The sequence below is a fragment of the Boleophthalmus pectinirostris genome, unplaced genomic scaffold (genome assembly GCF_026225935.1).
Source record: "Boleophthalmus pectinirostris isolate CB_2022bp ecotype Guang Dong unplaced genomic scaffold, ASM2622593v1 HiC_scaffold_6, whole genome shotgun sequence".
Classification (NCBI taxonomy): domain Eukaryota; kingdom Metazoa; phylum Chordata; class Actinopteri; order Gobiiformes; family Gobiidae; genus Boleophthalmus; species Boleophthalmus pectinirostris.
In genome coordinates, this window is record NW_026571447.1 from 21,889,624 (window position 1) to 21,910,813 (window position 21,190).

The window sequence follows — 21,190 nt, forward strand, 5'->3', positions numbered from 1 at the left end:
CACATAGACCGCAATTTGTGATCATACCAACTGACCCGGTTTCAAACTCACTTTTAATTACAATTTCTTGGACTTGACTCTGCAAATTCGCCTACTTGTCTGACACCCACGCCTTCTCAGTGTTCACGATTTGTTACCCACACGCCGAAAACCTCATCCCATGCACAGGACGCCCTCTCCTCCTCCGTCTCTCTCCCTCTCTCTCTCTCTTCTGCTCCCTCTCCCTCTCTCTACCCCTCCTCTCCAGCACCCCTATTCCACTCTGTCTCACTCGGCTGATCGATAAAGCCAGCATTCAAAGTGTAGACTCGTTCCTTCGTCCCAGCGGCCGGTTTTACGCGGATTAGAACACGGACGAAGCATGTTGGAGACGTAGATTCGCCACTTCTGGATGCCCCTTTTGAGCAGCGATGGTTGAGCCCTGGTTCAGGTTGCCGTGGTCCTCTCCAAAAACCCATTCACCACTTCTTCTCCTGCTCTCTCATCAGCTGACATAACGCGGCGTGCTGTGCGTTTTTCCCTCCCAGAAAGACGGACACTTGTCTCACATGTTATAGTTCGGATCATGAAGGAGCTCTATAGAGAAGGATACTACGACGGATCTATCGAACTACGGGACGTTTTCAACAGGAGATGCGTTAAATGTGGACGAGGGGACTTTGCACAAGGCAGAGCGATGAGGATTAGGGCGAGCGTGGTTTTTTGGAACGTCGTCTTTTCACTGATGTTCACTTGTGTCAGAGGTAACGAACGCGGCTTTTGGAAAAAAAAAAAAAAATGCCACTGCAGTATTTTCTGTGTATTTTCTGTGTCTGTCTCTGCGTGCGTGCGTAAAGGCGCATATCAAATGTATGTGTGAGATGAAATGTAAAGCGTTACAGCCGTGCGTCAGATAAACTCCCACTTTTGGCTGGATGGAGTTTGGAGGGGATGAATTCGCCTGCTTTAGCGCTGAATGCGGGCTTTGAAACGCTCAATAGATATTCTTGCGGCTCCTTCTAATAGCCTACGTGAGCTGCTTTGCTTAGTAGGCGAACTCGTGAATTGTTAAGAGCGTGCACTGCAGATTTCCTATATGATTGTGTCCCGTTTAGAAGCTGGTAGTGTTGCTATATGTCGTTCCCATTAGTTTCTGGGTCGAGTTTTGGAAGCGGGTTTTGAATTTCATAGCATTGAGGCGAGACCCTGGTAATTAGCAGCGTGGAACCAATTTGTCGACTAGTGTTTATCGGACTTGCCAGTGCGGGCAGGTGGAAGGTGGGCTTGTTAGTATTCTGGGTGACTATTACACGCACAATGCTCTGTCGTTTAAATACAGCGTCCAAAGATGACCAAGGAAAGTCATGGGTGCTGCTTACGTATTTCTCCCTCACATTCAGAACCAGTGTTAGAAAATCGAAGGTTTGTTGTGACATGTCTCAAGTAAATTTGCTGCTGGACTTGTACGGTTTGTAGGGTTTGTGCATTAGTTGAATTTTAATGGATTTTATTCGATTATTTCATGTTATCAATCAGCTCGATGATTTTTATTGAAATGTAGTTATAAGGTAGTTATAACATGTATGAATGAAAGTTCAGGCTTTGGATGAATAAAATGGCAATGATATTTTAAAACAGTATAGTGGAAAGATTAATTTGTTGCTTAAGCTGCCTTGTCTATGACCTTTAAGCTTATTGATTGATTGATTGATTAAATTTACTTGATTTTGGCCACATCAGAAATCAAGATTAGTCACTACAAAGAAAAAGCAATGATTCATTTTTTACATCTCATCCAGCCCTAATGGTGGTCTTGCTACAACACAAGGCAAAAACTATTCTGGATATTCATTGTAAAAAAAAAAAAAAAAAGAAAACTATGATATAACAGGCTTGTATCATGCTTCACCAGAGACAAATGTCAGTAATACAGCAAATCATGTGTTCAACTTCAGATCTCAATTGCACTTCTCTCTTGCTACAATTCTGAAAGATTGTATGACTCACTATATCTATAGCCTCCTTTCATTTCTAATCCATGTTTGAACTCAGTATGAGGTCTAGACCATGTTTATACTGATGCAGTGTTTAGTGAAATCAACCAGGCCACCTACTGACCAACCCCCTTTATAGTTTTCTTCATCTATATCCAAACAAACCAAATTATTACCCTATAGACTTCTATTCAGCATCCTCTTCCCTTGCGCAGACTTCATAGACCTTTATTTAGGGAATGCATAAATCTCTTTTCTGTCATTTCAGAAGGCTTCCAACTCCAATATATCCACTATTTCAAAATCTCTCTGCCTTCCCCCGATGACTTTAATATCAATTTCTTTCATGGCTTACAAAAATCTCCATTTTGGATTCCTCTAGGTCTCCTGCTCAAAACTTATCACAGCCTGTATATTCACTTCTAACATGTCGTCTAGCATTTCAGAATGTACCTCAAAACCATTTCCTCTCTATTTCCTCTCATTTTTCCTCATGTTCTAGTGTATTCTGTTGTCTGGTCTTCCACTGGGCCTCTAGCTCCAATCTTAGCATTCCTCTCACCATTTTGGATTCATTAAACCTCCTCTGCAATGCATCCCAATCTGGCCTCTTTGACTTTATGTCCCAAACATCTAACTCAAGCTGTCCCTGTTATGTACTCATTATTAATCTGATCCACTCTCACTGCTAACAAATAGCACCTTAGCATTAGATTAGAAACCATTTAAGTCTTCTATAACAGATGCTCTTCTCCTTAAGTGCTTTAGACATGTTATGATATTGGAGTCCTGTTGCATACTATAGTGACCAGTCTCGTAGCGTAGACACACACTCACACACACGCGCGTGCACAGATCTATTTCCATACAGATCGGAGAGGCGATGAGTAATTCTGGTGTCTGTCTATTGGGGGCGGATGAGAGGTGCAGCATGCAGAGTAGCAGCACCCACAGCACAGCATCGAGCCAAGTCAAGGGCCACTGTTTCATCACCACCCACTGCAAGGCGATGTCACAGCACCCATAGGACCACTGCCAGTCCTACCAGCTCCTGCCTCTTATTAGGGACCTAGCCAGAAAGTTTTAGAAAGATATAGGAGAGAAAAGTCTTGAATGGATATGAAACTGTTGCTTCTTGGGTTTGACATATGACAAGAAGATACATAGCTGCACCGCCGACTCCCCGCTGAGATAATAAGACTTCAGAAATGCCTTAGGAACAAAGTCGAAAGTTTGTTCAACACCACTTTGCTGATTTTTCATTGACTTGAACAAACCCAATTAAATATTTAAGCCATGGATCGAGTGCGGAGGAGCTTACAGCAGTTATCCTTAAAAGTTGTCATTGGCACCTGTTGAATGCTTGGCACGGCTTCTGAGGAAGAGAATGCGGCAATTAAGTCGATGTAAAGGGTCTAAGTCTAATTATCACAGCAAAACCTTTCAATTAGAATGACTGTCATCTATTCCCCAAGGAGATCAATGAGATATATGTACCACCATGATGCTAAATGTACTCTTTCTTTTAAATGTACGCACCACTGAAACTAAAGGTTGGAGATTAGACATTTTAATTAATTCAAACAGATTGTGAGCACAGGTGGGAATGCATGGATAAATATGTCTGGTATTTTCAGAGATCGTTGTTTGTAAACGCCATTTTGAGGAAGATTTAACACCGTGCTATTTTTAAAAAATTATTATTATGGTGAAGTATATAATTCTACTTCCTGGTTGGACATGGGCAACAGATATGTAGAGGTAGAAACTTTGTGTTTTCCTCTAATGAGACAAATTGTAAAAAGTTAAATACCTTATTTACCTGACATATTTTGGCGGAAGCACTTCCGCCTTTGTCTGAGGCGTCAGCTGACTGCTGTGACGTGTCTCTTATCAGCTGTTGTTCCATGGGACTTCTCCAGAGACCACCACATAGCGGTAGGCGTGGTCAGTCTGATAGATCAGCCATATCCATCAAACTGACCATGCCTGGACAACAGCTGATAAGAGACATGTCACAGCAGTCAGCTGACCCTTCTGACAAAGGCGGAAGTCTTACAGCCGAAACATATCAGGTAAATAAGCTTCTTAGTTTTTACAATTTGTCTTATTAGAAGAAAACACAAAATTTACATATAAAAAGAAGACAAAATTAATTTTCCAAATATAATATGCAGAGGTAATTCTAGTTCTGTTACCTAAGCAACCATAATCTTAACAAGAGTTAATAGTAAATAATAACTTCATGAATAATAAAGTAAAGTGATTGTGCATTAACAGATATACAAACAAGTGTTGCATTATTTAGTTTAGCTTAATGCAGAGTGATTAGTGCAGAGATTACCATAGACCACATACTTTACTTTTCTTTAAGGGCCCACACTACACTATTTTCTGATCTGTACTCTAAAGTTGTTTACTCATCACAAACATACCTGAAGTTTGGTTTCATTCAAACATATAACACACAAATCCTGTATATTTAAGCATTTCTTCTCTCAAACTGAGAACACTCCTTGTGATGTGGTATGTGGTAATACAGGAAGTGCTTCACTGTGTCTTTAAACCCAGTACACCTTTACTAGAATCATTTGGATAATTTCAGCCCCGGAATTACCAGTCTCCACTAAACCAAAGGTAAAATGTAGCTGTTATCTACCACTACGTGACAACACACGTTGGAACAGGGCCTTTTGAGTTTTTTAGATGTAGACAGACTCAAAATAAAGGATTACTCAAATGTGTGAATGAAACAAAACTCAACTCCAGGGATGTTTTTATGAAGTAGGTTACTATAACATGGAGTTTATTTTGTGTAATATAGGACCTTTAAATGTAAACTATGCTAGACAAATTTCACCAAAAATATAGCGGACCACAACAGTGTGACAGTAACAATTTTAATTTTGTATCAAACACCCTAAATAACTGGGATCATACCCTGTATATGCTCCCACGACTCTATGCCCCCACAGCCCTGTTTTATCACATTTAAAGATATTTTTAAAAGTAAAAATATAAACCTCTCACTCATCTAGGCCCTAAACTTAAACATAATCTCAGAAACTGGCCTAACCTTAACCATTACCCTACAATCCAACAAAAACTAGAGCTGTGTGAACATAGCTAACTAATTTAATTTAGTGAACTTTAAAAACTGGAGCTGAAAGCTAGTGTTAATACATATTGGCAAATATCAAACAAACAACTAGTGGTGGAAGAAGTACTCAGTTAAGTAAAAGTACAGCAGCAAAAATGCTGTAAATGTTTAAAAATGTACCTGTTAAAAAAAAGAGTAGAAAGTAAAAGTAATTTGCACAGATTTTTAGGTCTAATAAATCTGTAAATGTAGTGATTTTGATACAAAATTTTGCAGAATTTTGTTGAATGGAAACAAACAACAGATTATTTTTTTTTGCTCAAATTATGAATGTGTTCCAAATAAGCCCTAAGCCTTTTCAGCACCTTTCTCAAACTATAATAAAAAAATTACTTTTCAGTCATGTTCAGAAATGTTGCAGAGTAGAAAGTACAGCTACCTTCTCTCAAATGTAGTGAAGTGAAAGTATCCACTATAAAATGTACACAAGTAAAGTACAGATACTTAGATTTTTTTTACTAAAGTATAGTACTTCGGTACGTTCCACCACTGCAAACAACCAACAGCCATTCATTTCTGTGGTGTTCAAAATTAAAAACACCAAATACAATTAATTAATTAATTAATCTTTTAATTTCTGTGCCTCATTAAAATGAATAGGATAGAATGTATCAGTATAAGACGGTGTACGCAACTATTCTAAACACATCAGTCCTACAAGAGACTAGACTGGAGACTGGAGAGTATCAACAGTATTTATTGAGGTAATTAGGAAATAGTTTGACGCAGGTATGTGACTCACATCGCAGACCTTGGAAAAAGGAAATAAATAAAGGGCTTCAGTTATTGTAAAAATGTGCTGTCAGTTGTTCTTTCTTTTGTTATCGAATTATAACTATATTTCCTGACTTTTATGTGCAATTGCTTCCTCATTTCATTCTAATCTATATATTTTTTGCTTTTCCGCTTCCCCTCAACCTGACTGGTACATTGCCAAAATAAATCACCCTGAAATTAAACACAAGCTTAGGACCGGAGGTTTTTTAAAAGCAGTAAAAGTCTAAGGCTGAAGATAGATTGAATTCCTTTACGCCGATACTGCTCCCCTTATCTTCTCGTGAGTACAAAAGCACATTTCCTCTCATTTTGACAAGTACAGTGCTTTCATTGATTCAACAACAATCAGTCAAGTTACAATAATGAGACAGCGACAGGCCTGCCGGCGACATATTGTGTAAGCAGTGAAAATGTGCACTGCGAAAAGTGAAATCCAGCCAAGTTAAAATGACTTGAATTAAAGGTCCTATATTACACAAAATTGACAAGATAGACTCTTATAAGCCATGTTAAAATGTTGTTATGTCCTCAAAACATACCTTGGCTTGTGTTTTGTTTCATTCACACATGTTTGAGTAGTCCTTCTGTATTAGACTGTCTACATCTCCAAAGGTCAATATGCTCTGTTCCACCTTGTGATGTCATGTACTGGCAGTTTTCAAGTTAACAACTAACCTTCACCTTTAGTTCAGTAGAGATTGACAATTCCTGGGTTGAAATCATCCAAATGATTCTAGTGAAAGTGTATGGAGTTTAAGTGAAGCACTGCCTACATTACAACATGACATCACAAGGTGGAACAGAGTGTTTTCTGTGTGAGAGAAGAACTCAGCCTGAATATGCAGGGTTTGTGTGTTAAACAAAACACAACACCAGGGATGTTTTTGATCAGGAAATCACATCATAACATAGCTCAGAAAATCACACAATATAGGCCTTTAAGAAAGTGTCATCTTGATATTATTAGTTTAAAAATTATTATTACTTCACAAGTAATAATATCTAAGAACAAGATTTTTGTTCTTAAAACAGAAAAGTACATCTTGGGTAATTTTTCTGGTGGAGGGTCTGTCAAATGCTTTTCCTCGTGAAGATGTTTTTGCTGGAATATTTCACAGTATGGTATTAAGTCCTTCTATCTTCATGGAGACCAAACCAGACTAAGTTACAGGTCAGATCTACAGAGAGGCAACCCCGCTTAAAGTCAGAATGCCTATTTTTTCTTAGGTATTTCTGAGCTATAAAACCACTTGTAATGAATAAATGTAAGGTAGAGCAGTTTAATGTCATATTGTGGAACATTCCTGGCAGAACAGTGACAGAAACAAGCAAGTGATGAACCTCCAACCAAGAAGTTACTTAGTGCAGATAAAAAGAAAGAAAAACAACAAATGTTTAGACTTTGTGTTGCTTTAATTAAGAAAAAAGACTCATTCTATTTGTAGATATTTTCCTTGTCATGTCGTATTTGCAGAAATCTAGTAAAATGCTTTAAAAAAATTTGTAATCTGAAATTACCTAGATATGACTTTTTTCAAAGTGTGCCTATACTCTAAACCTGAAGCACCCAAGAAGCCACGCACAGGGTCTTAATGCGAACTGGCTATTTGCTGCTAAATGCTATAGATGGGGCCCATTTCAGAGACTATTAGGACCACGGTGAGGCTAATTTCTGTGCTGCGAAGGCGGATGTGTAATCAAAGAAATGGACATGCTTGTCAGGAGGAATGGGGAGAAAGAAGACAAAATGTTGATTAATTTTACAATTCAAATGAAAATAACCATTAAAGGGCCCATATTGCACGATTATCTGATCTATGGCCCCACACAAACTCTGCATATTTAGGATGAAGTCTTCTCTCAATCAGAAAACACTCCACCTTGTTATGTCATGTGGCTGTACAGGAAGAGCTCCTCTGTGTTTTTAAAATAAATGCTTCATGATGTCACAAGGTGGAAAAGAACATTTTGAGAAAATGTGTGGATGAAACAGAACACAACTCTAGGTATGTTTTTGATTCGGCAACAAGATTATAACATGGCTTAAAGCTTAATCAGTTTTCCATAATATAGGACCTTTAAACGTAGTAAAAAAGCATATTTAGTCAATAGTATACTCAAGTTGTTCTTACATCTGCTACTACTTTTAGTACCACTGTTTCTGATTGTATGACTGATATGAAAACTACACTACTACTTATCTAAAAGTGTATCGGTGGTTTTCAGATTGTAACGTCACAATATCTGAGGGGCAAAAGCCACTTTACCCCAGTGATACCATTGTATTTTGCCAAATCTCCAATCTCCAAAAGGAAAATCCAGACATTTTGAACCTGATGATTTCTATACTGACTAACAGAGACTTTCAATTCGTGACTTGGACTTGAGTCAGAACTGAGTCATGATTTTGGTGACTGGTAATTCTCTCGACTCAGAAAACAATGTATTTGGAAAACTTCCCTAGACAGTTTCTATAGTTAGATGTACTCTCAGCAAAACATGTCCCTCCCCACTTCTTTATTTGTTATCATGAGTTTTTGAGTTGAGCAATTTACAAAATAATATAAATAGCAAAGCTGTGAGTTGAATGCAGCAATTTAGTAAGACCTGGTCCCACTTCTGACCCTAGAACTCATTATGTTGCCACAGAAATCTACATTTTTACATTTTTATTTGTGCCCATAGTTGCACATTGTATTATTAAATATTCTTAGTCTATAATGTTGTATTGTCAACACCCCAGCAGTAGTCCCTTTCCTCCACTGGCCTAAATTGAGGTAACCCAAGGAGAGTGCACCTCAGTTGTAGCTAGTTTGCATATTAGCACTAGAAATCAATTAATGACAGCTAACAGATTGGTGCAAATGTTCCATCTGTTGCCCCTCATGCACGCTTCCAACTTTCGTCTTCACGTGTTATTTAGGACACTATTCTTTTTTCAACCCAATCTGAGGCACTTTAGTAATTAGTGGTAATCAGGTGCGTGGTGGACGGACAGTAATCTGGCCACTGAGCACTTGATGAAGACGTTCTTTGGATGTGATTATGTAAACAGGCTGGAGAGGCTGCTGGGGCTAATCAGGATTACCATTTGTCGGTGTAATTATGCAGTATCTTGAGGGACTGGGGGGCATTATACCACTGCCCTCCAGGTTTCTCCTCTCCACACAGGGGGTTAACAAGAAGACTGGGGAGAGCCTGGATGTAACTCATGAAACTAGATTGTATTTTGCCATGGTATTTCTTGTTGACAATTAACAACACAGAATTTATTTGGGCTAATATTCAGAGTAAACATGGAGTAGGGGTCAGCAGAGCAGAAAAATACGTGACAATGATAAACCTCTGTTGGACATCAGGGCCATTCAGGTGTAAATGCCCCTGTTTGAGCCTTCCATATACTAAAAAGAAAGGAAGAAATAGTTGGATCATGTTGTGGAATGTACGATCCATTAGTGTTTCATTTTTATGACCATGAGAATGATATCATATTGTATATTAGAACAATACATGGTTTGTGAAATCAACATAAAAACTGTCTTGTTAAAAAAAGAAAATCATCTCAAACATAGACAGCATTTGTGAATTAACGTAAGATTTATTGTTGATTTTTATCCGTGATGCCTTAAGGCTCTGAGGTCTCATTTATAAAACTTAACATGTAGTTGTTAATAATCTCCTCATCTATGAAAACCCTGATACGCAAAGACCAGAGTTTTTTAAATGGAATCCCTACCTCTATGTTAAGTTGTCTTTTACATTATAACATACATGGAAATGGAGATGTTATATGAACTATAGATGGAACTGAACAGTGCTACAATCTGGTACAAAGCAGCTCTCCTAAAGTTAATGTATATTGTGCACTGTCCATAAACTAAACATAACAAACTTAACATATAAAGTCGTATACGTACATTTTTTGTAATACTTGCTTTTTAAATGAGACCTCCTGAACATGAACTTAGTACACCTCCCCCCAGCCCTTTTACCACATGGCCTCCTCAAACTTGTCTCCTCTGACTTTCTGCTCAGGTCGGTTACAGTTTGCAGCCTGTGATTAAGTTGGTTCTTGGTTCAGGTTTCATTTTTAATATAAGCAGTTCTCTCGGGTGAGGGAGATTGGCAATATCTTGTCTGGAGTGAAGAAAAATCGCTGTCCATTTGTGGAGAGGATGCTTTCCCAGTCAAGGCTACAAATCTTATGCACTGCAGGTTGCTAGTTTTAGAGCGGATTTAACAGTAAGAAATGTTTACAGGGCTATCAGATGAGGAAAAATGCACTGTGTGTGATTCTGAAGTCACACAATAACAAAGAACAAATGATATTTTAAATTAGATGCACCAAAGCAAAGACATCTCTACACTGTTTATTGGGCTATAACTATTTTTGCTTATTTGTCATTTTTACAATGTGCAATGTTTATGTATTCAATATAGATGCACACTCACTCAGTGAATGAATTGTGGACTGTGCTGTGGGACCCATTGAAACTATATGTGAGAAAACTAATCTGTATAATAACATTATAGTTCTATCAAATTAAAATAAGTAGCGGTTAAGCAATTCATTATAGCTGGTTTTGGTTTGCCAAGTTTATACCCATCTCAAAATGATGCTGCAAACTACAGTCAAACTGACCAATCAGTCCATTTCTGTAAAGCAACATAACATTAATATGTTAGAATAACTTCCACGTCTGAGAATATACTCCTGGCTTGTTCGCTGGCTGCCACAGCGCCTCCCTACACCTTTTTATAAAGAGTAACTGCCCATTTCCATCATGTACTTACATCTCAATGGTTTCACTATGCCATACAATGTTGTTACCACATACGTTCCAATATTTCAATTCATTATAATGCATTCCATCAGCCCAAACTGTATATAGGCATAGCTTCATAAATCCCGGGGCCCTCTCCAGTGCTGCTCTTGTTTGCTGCTGGCTTTGACAGCTCCATGTTTTGATATGTGACAGTGGAGCTGAGGGCCCAGAGTCGGAGAAACAAAGTCATGAGATGTGATGGTAATTGAAGAGGTAGACTGGTTAGTGTGCAGCTGGTATGTGTTAGCCTGGCACATTTCAAGAGCAATTAAAATGATAGCTGAGTGTGTGGTTTAAGATAACACTGTTGAATCTCTGTTTCCTTGTTAAACAGTGTGGGTGGCACTGAGAGGAGACATGGACTGGTGAGATGTTGGAGATGTTGTCAAATGAGCTCACATGGATTTGGATTGCATGACAAATACTATCAAAGCTGTCCCTCTAAGAATAACACTTTCAGTAGTTTCATCATTTTTGCCTTATTAATTTCCTCTTGAGTGCCTCTTGAGCTTGTAATCTGTGTTTTTTCAGCACTTTTTTTGCTTGGCCCTAATATGTTTCACCTTCCTGATATATGCAAAATTTGGAGGACTTTTCCACATTCAAAAGATACTACATTTAGTTTTAAAGTGTCGACTGCTATGGTTGTCATTTCTCATAATCCTTAAACCCATGGATAGAGATTTTTATGTTAAAATCAGTAATTCAGGGCAAACATGTTATATTCTGTCTGCATTTCTGTATCATTTCTATTTTGTAGTAAACCATTTTGTTGCCAATTAGCAAGATTGCATTTGCTAAATACATTCCATTTGCTAAAGACATGAATCATTTATTTATTACTAAGAATACCCCCTTGAGATAACGGTCCGTCTCTTTTCAAGGGAATCTTAATGTTTATTCATTTTGGCAGATTCTTTTCTGGTATGAGATTAAGGGAATATCTTTCAGCTACATTCAAATTATTTTTCATTTTCTTCATTTGGTAAATTTTTGCATATTTTGTTGACTTTCCTTTACATATTTTTGTATTTTATATTTTCAAATGCATACCATATTTATCTTTGAATTACACTACTGAAATATGGTTACAGAATATTGAATACCTGTATTAAAGCTACCATCTGCAAGTTTATCTTTTTTTTTTTTTTTACCAGTAGATGGCAGATGTGAAATCTGTTCCCCCTCCCCTGACCTGGGGCCTCTCCCTAACAGCTCCCTTCTCCCTCTCCCCAACACTCGGTTTTGCGTGTAACAGTGAAGGGGAGTGCTGTCCGAAATGGCAAAGCACTGAGGGAGAGGGGCTTATGAGGTCTTCCTACACGCGAGGGGTGGGGATGGTCTCTAAGCAGGTATGTGTAGCACCAGAGAACATCCCCACATGCTAAACACATCAAACCAGTATCGTTCCACATGTATTTAGAAGTGTACACGTTGTGATTTGGTGAGGTCATCTATGCATTTACAAACAAAAGAGAAAAAGGTAGTGAGATCACCTGTGCATCTGGGTCTGGATAATATATTTGACATTTTTACTCAGTGGTGAGATGAGGCTCGTCTGGATCTGTACTAATTAAACATACATGCATCAGTAAAGGGGTGTGCCACATTTGTTCAAGCAAGTTTCACTGGTGAAGATTTAGATCATGTGCTGAGAAAAAGAACTATAAAGATACTGGTGTAAAAGGGAATATTTGTGAATATTCATGGAGTTCATATTTTATTTTAACACTTTCAGTGTAATATATACACAGCACAAATACTAAAAGACCCCAGAAGGTGCGGTTACTACACCGTCTGCCATTAAACTCAATATGTGAAAGTCTGAACGAGTGTAGTGCGTCTGAAAGCAGAGTGCTGTATGAGGTGATGAAGGGACGTACAAAGGGGACTTCCTAGCGGGTGTAGTGTGAGGGGCTAGGGAGAGGGAAGAGGGACTGGTTTGAGAAAGGGCCCTAGCCTTTGTTCAGGCTTACCTGAGCTCCCCCGTCTTCTTCTGTCAGGCCAAGGCTGGCACACTGTCAGACTGCAGTAATGTGAGAATACAACAGGACCGGGTCAGCCAGTGTGGTAGGGTCTATTGTACCTTTAAGATGTATTTTGTAACATATTATTAACATTGTAACATTTAATTAGAGAAAGAAAAAAATAGACATGGAAGAATTTACCTTATTTTTTCAGTTACTGTGTGATCAAATACCACAATGTATTCCTTTTATTTTAGAAAAGTAACTGTAGTCTGAATACCACCAAATGAAAGGGTACTCTAACTAAACACAGATGCCCACAATTGGTATTAGTTTTTATTTTTACATATATTCAATTGCTTTCTAACTCTATTCCCTAGTAATCTAAAGTGTACACTTTGTTTTGCTGGCTCTGCTGATCCACCTCTCCTCTGCAGTGTGGTTTGATGAAGCGGCCATCGTCAGGGTTTTTATGCTGTGGACATTAAGCGCTGCACCCAGACCTGTGGCGCTGCATCTATTAAACTACTTATTCATCCATCTCTGTCCCCTCTCAGTTTGAATCCTGGCTTTAATTTGCTTTCATAACTGCATTAACAAGGACACACACAATGTCACCAGTATGGGAAAAGCTGAACCAAAGCCTGCAGCTGATAGATATTGCTTGAGTTTCAGCCGTTTGCAGAGCTAGCAGTTTTCCCAAGCTCCAGACCTGTGGAGTCTTAAGGGCAATAAACGCAACAGTACAGTGCCTCATGGCTGCAGGTGGAGATGTGCTGATGTCTGGAGACTGGAGAGTAATAGCTACTGTACAAGGGCCCGGTTACAGTTCAGACCAATAGGGGATAGATGCACAAGCAAATAAAAATAGTAAAAAGAGAGATACAAATATAAATGTGATACAGGTTGTGTGGAAGTAATATTGGTGGATATTGAAGTGGTAAAAAGCTGCTTGTTGGGTCAGCAATCTTCACGTCCCAAGGTAAAAAATAACAATGTGCTCGCAAAGTAGTTTTACTATGAGTATTCCACTTCTTTTCTATTTTTTTCAACATGATAAGTGTATTGAGTTGCAAAAATGCGAAATAGGTTGGCTTCTTAAAACTTCAGACTATAGTACTATAATGGATACAGGCCATACAGATTTCAATTTGAACAGTTGTAATAGTATTTGTATTGTTGAATTAGTTATATTCACTGTTGAGCAAGTTACTTCAAAACTGTAACTGCATTATTTATTACTTGTTACTGTCCTTTCAAAGTAATTTGTTACATTATGATATTACTGTATGTAAAATGTAAGGCATTACATTACTATTGCATTACTTTTAAGTTACTCTCACCAAAATAACTATGCAAAGATGCTGAACTTTTGCGCCATATATGGACTGAACCAGGACTAAACCAGAACTGAGCCAGGACTGAACCAGGACTGAACCAGGACTAATCTTGGATTAGGACTTTGAATCTAGGACCACCCCTGAGAGAACCCCAAGTCCGTGGAACAGAGTGTCCACAAAGCGTGACTGGGCATCATCTGCGACGGCACTGAGCTCTGCGCCGGTCCTTTTGCCCGCAGTCACCCGACGGTCTACCCAAGCGCACCTCTGGTCCCAATGGCGTTCCACCACTGCAGATATCACGGTGATTTTAGCGAATTTGTATGAAGAAAAACAAAATACCCACCACTTCAATCCAGGTTAAAAATGCATTGTAAGACATTTGTACTGAGTAAAATATTAAACATTTTTCCCTGTAATGCCTTATATTACTGTGTTACAGCAAAAAACAATGCATTACAGTAATTTGTTACTTTTATAACACGTTACTCCCAACACTGGTTATAGTAGTTGTAGTATCTGTCGTAGTGGTAGTTGTAATATCTGTATTAGTGGAAGAGGAAATACTATGACAGTCAGTGGTAGTGGGAGGTTGCAAAATATAGTTTTAATACCACTCAGTTAGTAGCAATAGAGCTTCCATTACTTCCATTTCTAATTTATGTATTTTTGTCAATTGATGGTTCAAATTCACTGGTTTGGACCAGACTAGCCTTTCATTTTTTCAATGACTAAACAAGAATAATTTTAAAAGCATATGTTTTTGATGAACACTGTTAATCAGTTCAAATCTGTTCCCATCCAAATTCTCTGTATTTTGGTGTGTCTTTTCTGAGTTTTGAATATGCTCCAACAGTCCAGCTTCTCATGCCACTGTTTTGACTTGGCCTGTAGGGGGCAGAGTGAACATGGCTTAGTTTTCAGGTCAACAGTTGCTCCAGCATTAGCTTAACCGTCCTCCATGCGGAATACTTGGCAGCTCCGCAACCTGCTAAATGTTAATGAGTGTTTTTACATTTGGATTGGGACCAAATTTCTATCTCAGCTCGTGCATCCAAATACTGAGTGTGAAGCTAATGGAGGTAGCTGTTTACCAGACACACAGTCAGCTTGTGTTGCTTTTGCTGAAAGAAATAGATAAATAAAAAAAACCAAAACATATTATTCTTTCATGCTTGTTTTTGGGGGTGTTTATTTTAGCACTTGAGGCCAGAGGAGACAGACATCCTATTGTGTTCTTGGCTCTCGGCATCGCAGAGCAGTGACGTGGCATCAGGCGCAATATGTCTCAATAGCTTTTTGAGGATGTATTGGTGCCTGGCCATGAAATACAGTATTTGTTGGGAAGTAGCTAAAAAGCCACAGTTGCACACACACCATGGCTCACACTTATTATAGTCGGTGAGGCAGAGGCACAACCTGTGTTATACTTTGTGTGTCTCCAGTCGGCACACATGCCAGCTGCAGTCAGTGTGGTCCTCTATTTGATTTTAGTATTTTCTCACCCCAGTGGCTAGCAATTTAAAACCAACAAATGGAATATTTCACAGCCCCTCTCCAAATTGCGGTGGCACACACTCATAAAGTCAAAGTGATTCTGCGGAAAGGCTCTTTGCTGTTTCTCTTGTATGACGGCCATTTTGTCTTTTTCATCAAGCATGTAAGGACCACTGCAGCTGTGTCATCAGTATGGAGAGGTGGGGGCATTAAATTGTATGCAAGAAACTAATAGCAACACAAATACACAAAAGTAAATATTTAATCACAATCCAACAATGCAAGTAATTTGTTTTTAGGCCTAATTTGTAAGTAAATTTGTAAATTATCTTATTTATTTGAAAAATGGCATCAGGGTTGGAATTTACTTTTCACCTTATTATACTTTATGTGCCATTTTAAGAGAGGTATTCCAATACAATTTGATCCTGCCACTTCTCAACATCTATGATGTTCAAGTAGTTTTCCAGTGCCATCCGTTTCTGTTACTGCGAATCTGGATAAGACCAAGGTTTAGCTGCAGAGGTTAGAGCACATCAACAGCTTCAACTTCCCAGACTTTAAAGACAGACTTAACCAGAAGCAGGACGAGATAAACACTCGAACAAGCGTGGTCTCTGCTCAGAAACAGCTGTGCAAAAAGGCTGAGCGAGATGACCTCAAAGTTCAAATGGCCTCCTTGGAGAAAGATTTGGAGAAGGTAGAGAAAGAACAAGCTGAGAGAAGCGCCTTTACCGTGGTCATCCAAAAGACCAAAGAGGCGTTTGACCAGGTTGTTCGTGAGAGGAACGACTTGTTTAAAAACACCCAAGACATCTATAAACTCAAAAACCTCTCTGCAACAATCTCAGCACGAAAAGCCACTCATCTTACTAGAGTTGAAAAACCTGAGGCAGTCCCATCAGCAGGAACTGCAGAGGATGAAAGCTGAAAAGGTTGAGATGTCTGAGAAGCAGGAAGCTAACTTGCAAATGAATGAAATTTAAAGCAGCAGGTTGCTCAGTTGAAGCTTGAAATCAATGTTTCAGACTTGGAGGTGAAAATGGACCAAATGAAAATAGAAGTCCAGAGATCCACTGTGTGTGAGAAGAGGTTGGGTATCTTGAACAAGGAATTGAAGCAAATGCAGGTCACTGCTGCTCACACTGGTCTGGTGGAGAAGGTCCATGTATTGGAGCAGCCAAGAGGCGAACAAGCTTTGACGTCCACAGTTCAAGAGGAGGAGATGATCACTTTGAAGGGGGAACTGAAAAGAGAGAAAGAGAAAAACGCAGACATTTTGGAGAAAGTTCATCTCCTGGAGCATAGGAATAAGAATAAGTGGTACTGGCAGCTGTTCTGTAGCTCTACATAGACCACCTCTTCACCTCTTCACCTCTTCACCTCTTCACCTCTTCACTGCTTCAACCTCTCATACCCGTTGGGACATAATAGCATTTGAAAAATAAAGCAATGAAATGATTGAATATATTTTTGGATTTATTGACTTAACATCAGTGAATGCTGGTTTAACTCTGATTTAGTTAATGCATCCTGACTTCTTTGTTTTTGATTGTGTCTTGGTTTAATATTGGAGGAGAAGTTATAATACATGACGGCAGTACTCTCGAGAAGGTTCTTCTGTGCCCACTGCTCCTGGTAAGTTGTCTGTTGAAATTAGAAATCCACAAGCATTGAGATAAGAAGACAGTTTAACCAACCAACACTTATTAGAGTTTATTGGTTTACAAATTCTGATTACATCGTTGGCCCCAGTATTTCAAGGCCTTAGTAAATGATCTTAATGTTGACAATTCTTTATTTAAAAAGCCTGCAGCATCAAAAGAGCAACGTTAAAGAGGCTCATTGATGTTGTGTTTTCTTTTATTTTTTAAAAAACTACTTAAGAAAATGTAACAGCATATAACGTATCTCTTTACTTTGGGAACATCAATTAAAGGTTCCTGTTAATGGCAGTAGTGGTCTAGGTCTAATTGTACTCCTTGTTGTGTGCCTGAAGAAAAATGATTTGCCCTGGCTGTTCATAGATCTTAGGGTGTGCACGGACTTCTAAAAACAATTATCTCTAAATATAACTATCTAGAGAAATTGAAGTGGCTGGCTCCTCACTGTCTAAGACAATATATAATGCACTCTCTGCCTCAGGCTTTTGTTCTGTTTAGTGAATGCTGGTTTAAACCCGTTTTAGTTTTAGTTCATTCATCCTGACTTCTTTGTTTTTGATTGTTTTTGATTGTGTCTTGATTTAATTCTGGAGTATGCTATTTTCTGTTCTCTTTTCTAATGTTTCCTCATCACACAAAACAAACCTGGAGTTGTGTTTTGTTTCATTCACACAAGTTTGACACACAAACCTTGTATATCTGGACTGAGTTCTTCTCTCAAATGGAAAACATTTGTGATGCCATGTGGTAAGACAAGTACTGCTCCTTTGTATTTTTAATCTCCATACACCTTCACTAGAATAATTTGGATGATTTCAGCTCTGGAATTGCCTAACTCTAGTGAACAAATGGTAAAAGGTAGCTGTGGGCTCAAAAACTTCATGACATCACAAGGTGGAACAGAACATTTTGCGCTTTGGAGATGTAGACAAATTAATAATAAAGAGACTCAAACATGTGTGAATGAAACAAAACACAACAGTAATGTAACATGAATTAAAGCTCACAAGAATCAATTTGTGTAATATTGGATCTTTAATGTTGACAATTCTTCATAGATCTGAGGAGTAGAATTTGGTAATAGTCACAGCTGTCAACATCTACAATATGAGAGAGGTAGGAGTTTATAAATTTACACTAGTTCCTACTCCTTTTCGAGTGTAATTGTTATGCTGCATATGTACAATCATGTTTCATATTGATAAAAAATATTTCATGTTGCTCAAATAAATGAATTCAAATATGAACTATAGATCATAGGGTGTGCCCGACTTCTAAGAACAATTAGCGCTAAGTATAACTATATGTGGCAGGCTCCTCTCTGTCTAAAGAAAATATAGAATACACACTCTGCCTCAGGCTTTTGTTCTATTTATGCATTCTGTTTAATTGAAATACATCTTTACAAGAAAAGGGATTTTGCAAGTCAGTGTCCTTCAAAAGTAAAACTCTTCTAGGTTAAACACACACTCTCAGACTCTCTTGTAATAGAATCAGTACGTTTTTGTTTTTTAGGCAAATCAATATTTTCAATTTTGTACAATTTTTATTTTTCAAATGTTACATAATATTGTATTATATTCAGCCACAATGGGAATTAAAAACAACACTTTCTGTTAGTACAATGGTCCAAAAAGTGTAGAGAATTGTGTTGAAAGGGCATAAGGAATCATATCAGCTCTGTGTTAGAGAAGGTTGTTTATACCCGACCTGATGAACAGGAAAAACATTTACCCCTGGATATCTCGGCAAAAAAAGCAAACAAAACTAAAAACCCAACAACAATAATAGTTATCAGAATATAAATTCTAATAGAAGTTATATAATACATTTAAAAAATAATAATAATAATGATAATAATTCATGATGGCTCTCGACCTGGCACGCACGCCCCTCCCACGCGACCGCCTCTCGACAACTGCCCAGGACCACAAATCCTTCATCAGAAAAATTACACAGTGCACCTTTAAATGTTTTTTTTTTTTTTTTTAATCTTTGCACCCCTGCTGATCGACCATGAAAAATGCCCCATGACTGTAATACATTTTTAGCGCTATAGTGTTCAGTTGTATTAGGCTTCATAGTCCATTACATTCAGGCCAGGATCACACAATTGTGATTTGAATTTAAGCTCTCTAGACCAATGCCTGTGGCCATGAGAAGTCATGAAAGAAATAGGAAATGAAGGTGTTTTTCACTGGCGTGCTACGGGCAAGGAATATCTAAAAAAAATTTACATTTTTGTGATTTTTGTTAGGTCTCCAGATATAAAGTGCCAAATGTGAGCTCATTTGGACCAAAAACAGGGACTAGTAGCGTTTTACAAACACGCAGTCAAAACGATGGTGAATTTTCTATCCAGCTAAGCTTCTGTTTATCATAGGGGTGCGTGCCAATTCAACTTTTGGCTTCTCTTATTATTCGCTATCATTGTTCTAAATTTTGTTCACCTATGCCAAACTTTGCTTGTCCCTACTCCCACAGGGGTCCACTTCTAGGAGGTGCTGTTGAGTCGGGTCACTTTGGGCATTGTTGCTATGCCCTTTTTATAAAATTTTTCACCAGACCGGTCAATCCCATACCTGGTTTGGGGACTTTTTATCGATATTTAGGCACTCTAAATTGATTGTTTGCAAGGAAAAATAATAATAGAGAAGAAGAAACGGGTGAAGATCAATGGTTACTCTGTTACTGGCTCGGGCCAATAAAAAAAGTAGAGCAGCACTGAAGCAGATAGCGATTTAACAATGTCCAAATCTCTCGATACGCTATTTTCACTATACACATCTCACGGTACGATATTTTAAAAGACATCTTTTGGAGGTCAACAAAACACTTATTGTAGTTGGTCATACTTCAGACTGTCTGTTTGAATGACTGTATACAAACTGATGTACACCAGCAGTATATTTGTCATCATTCATTTCTGCTGTCTGCCTGTCTATATTGGAACAGCTGTGTGGATTGGACTGCTGAGTTGCCCGGATGTTTGTTGACCTTTGCTTTGGTCAGTAACAGCTCTATCTCTTCACTTTTTTACCCTGTAACCAGCCCGGCCTGATGGATATCTCTATATTGGCTCACTCACCTTTAAGGTCAGGTGCAAATCAGTGCGGGTTTTTTTGCACTTAAACTTTGATTGCTGGGAGTGGTGCTGTTGGCTCGCTATCTGATTGTGATAGCCCATCATGGAGAACAATGATGAAATCCATTGACGTAAAAGAGATGTCCTTGACTAAGCATACGCTACTCTTATTCATGGGAAATTGAGAATCAGGCGCCGAGGCCAGACTGATACATGCGCCAGCAGCAACAGGAAGTGAGACAGACTGACAGTCAACATCCCTCTTCACTATAGTAAATATCCTGATGAAATGAAAATGCCAGTGTGGACATATTGGACTTCTACACAAAAAGTGAAGGTACTTTTTCTTACTGACACTAAATCCTTTGTCATGAATCCTTGTTTGGGTTTAAATTTTCAACTTGAGCCTATGTAACTTTTTGGTTGGGGCCCGTCACTTGCTTGTTTCTATGGATATATCATTGCTCTGCCTAGAATGTTCCACAGTATGACATTGAACAGCTCTACCTTACTTTTATTCAATTACCTGTGGTTTTATATTTCAAAAATACCTAGAAAAACAGGCACTCTAATTGTGAGTGGGGTTGACTCTCCTCAGATCTGACCAGTAACTTGGTCTGGTTTGGTCTCCATGAGGATAGAAAGGTTTATTACCGTATTGTGAAACATTCCAGACCACATCTCCATGAAGACAGGCTAGTAAAGGTACACAATGCACACAGCTAAATACGGCAAAATTACCTTCTGTATCTAACAGTCTGGGAGTAAAATATGCATATACATGAACAGGGACAGCACTGAACTCAACAGAATCATTGAAATATGCGTTAGAGGTGTATTCACATAGGAAGTTGTGTAACTTTACTAATGGAAAATTCACTGACAAGGAAGTATTGTTAGC

At 38.4% G+C, this 21,190-nt stretch overlaps 1 protein-coding gene across 1 annotated transcript in view; it reads left to right on the plus strand.

Moving 5' to 3' along the window:
* Positions 1 to 565: 565 nt before the first annotated feature.
* LOC110171456 (CUB and sushi domain-containing protein 3-like) overlaps positions 566 to 21,190 on the plus strand; it is a 188,561-nt gene continuing 167,936 nt past the window's right edge. The window contains exon 1 of the mRNA XM_020937169.2: positions 566 to 743. Within this exon, the coding sequence (XP_020792828.1) occupies positions 566 to 743 (178 nt within the window). The remainder of the gene's footprint in view (positions 744 to 21,190) is intronic.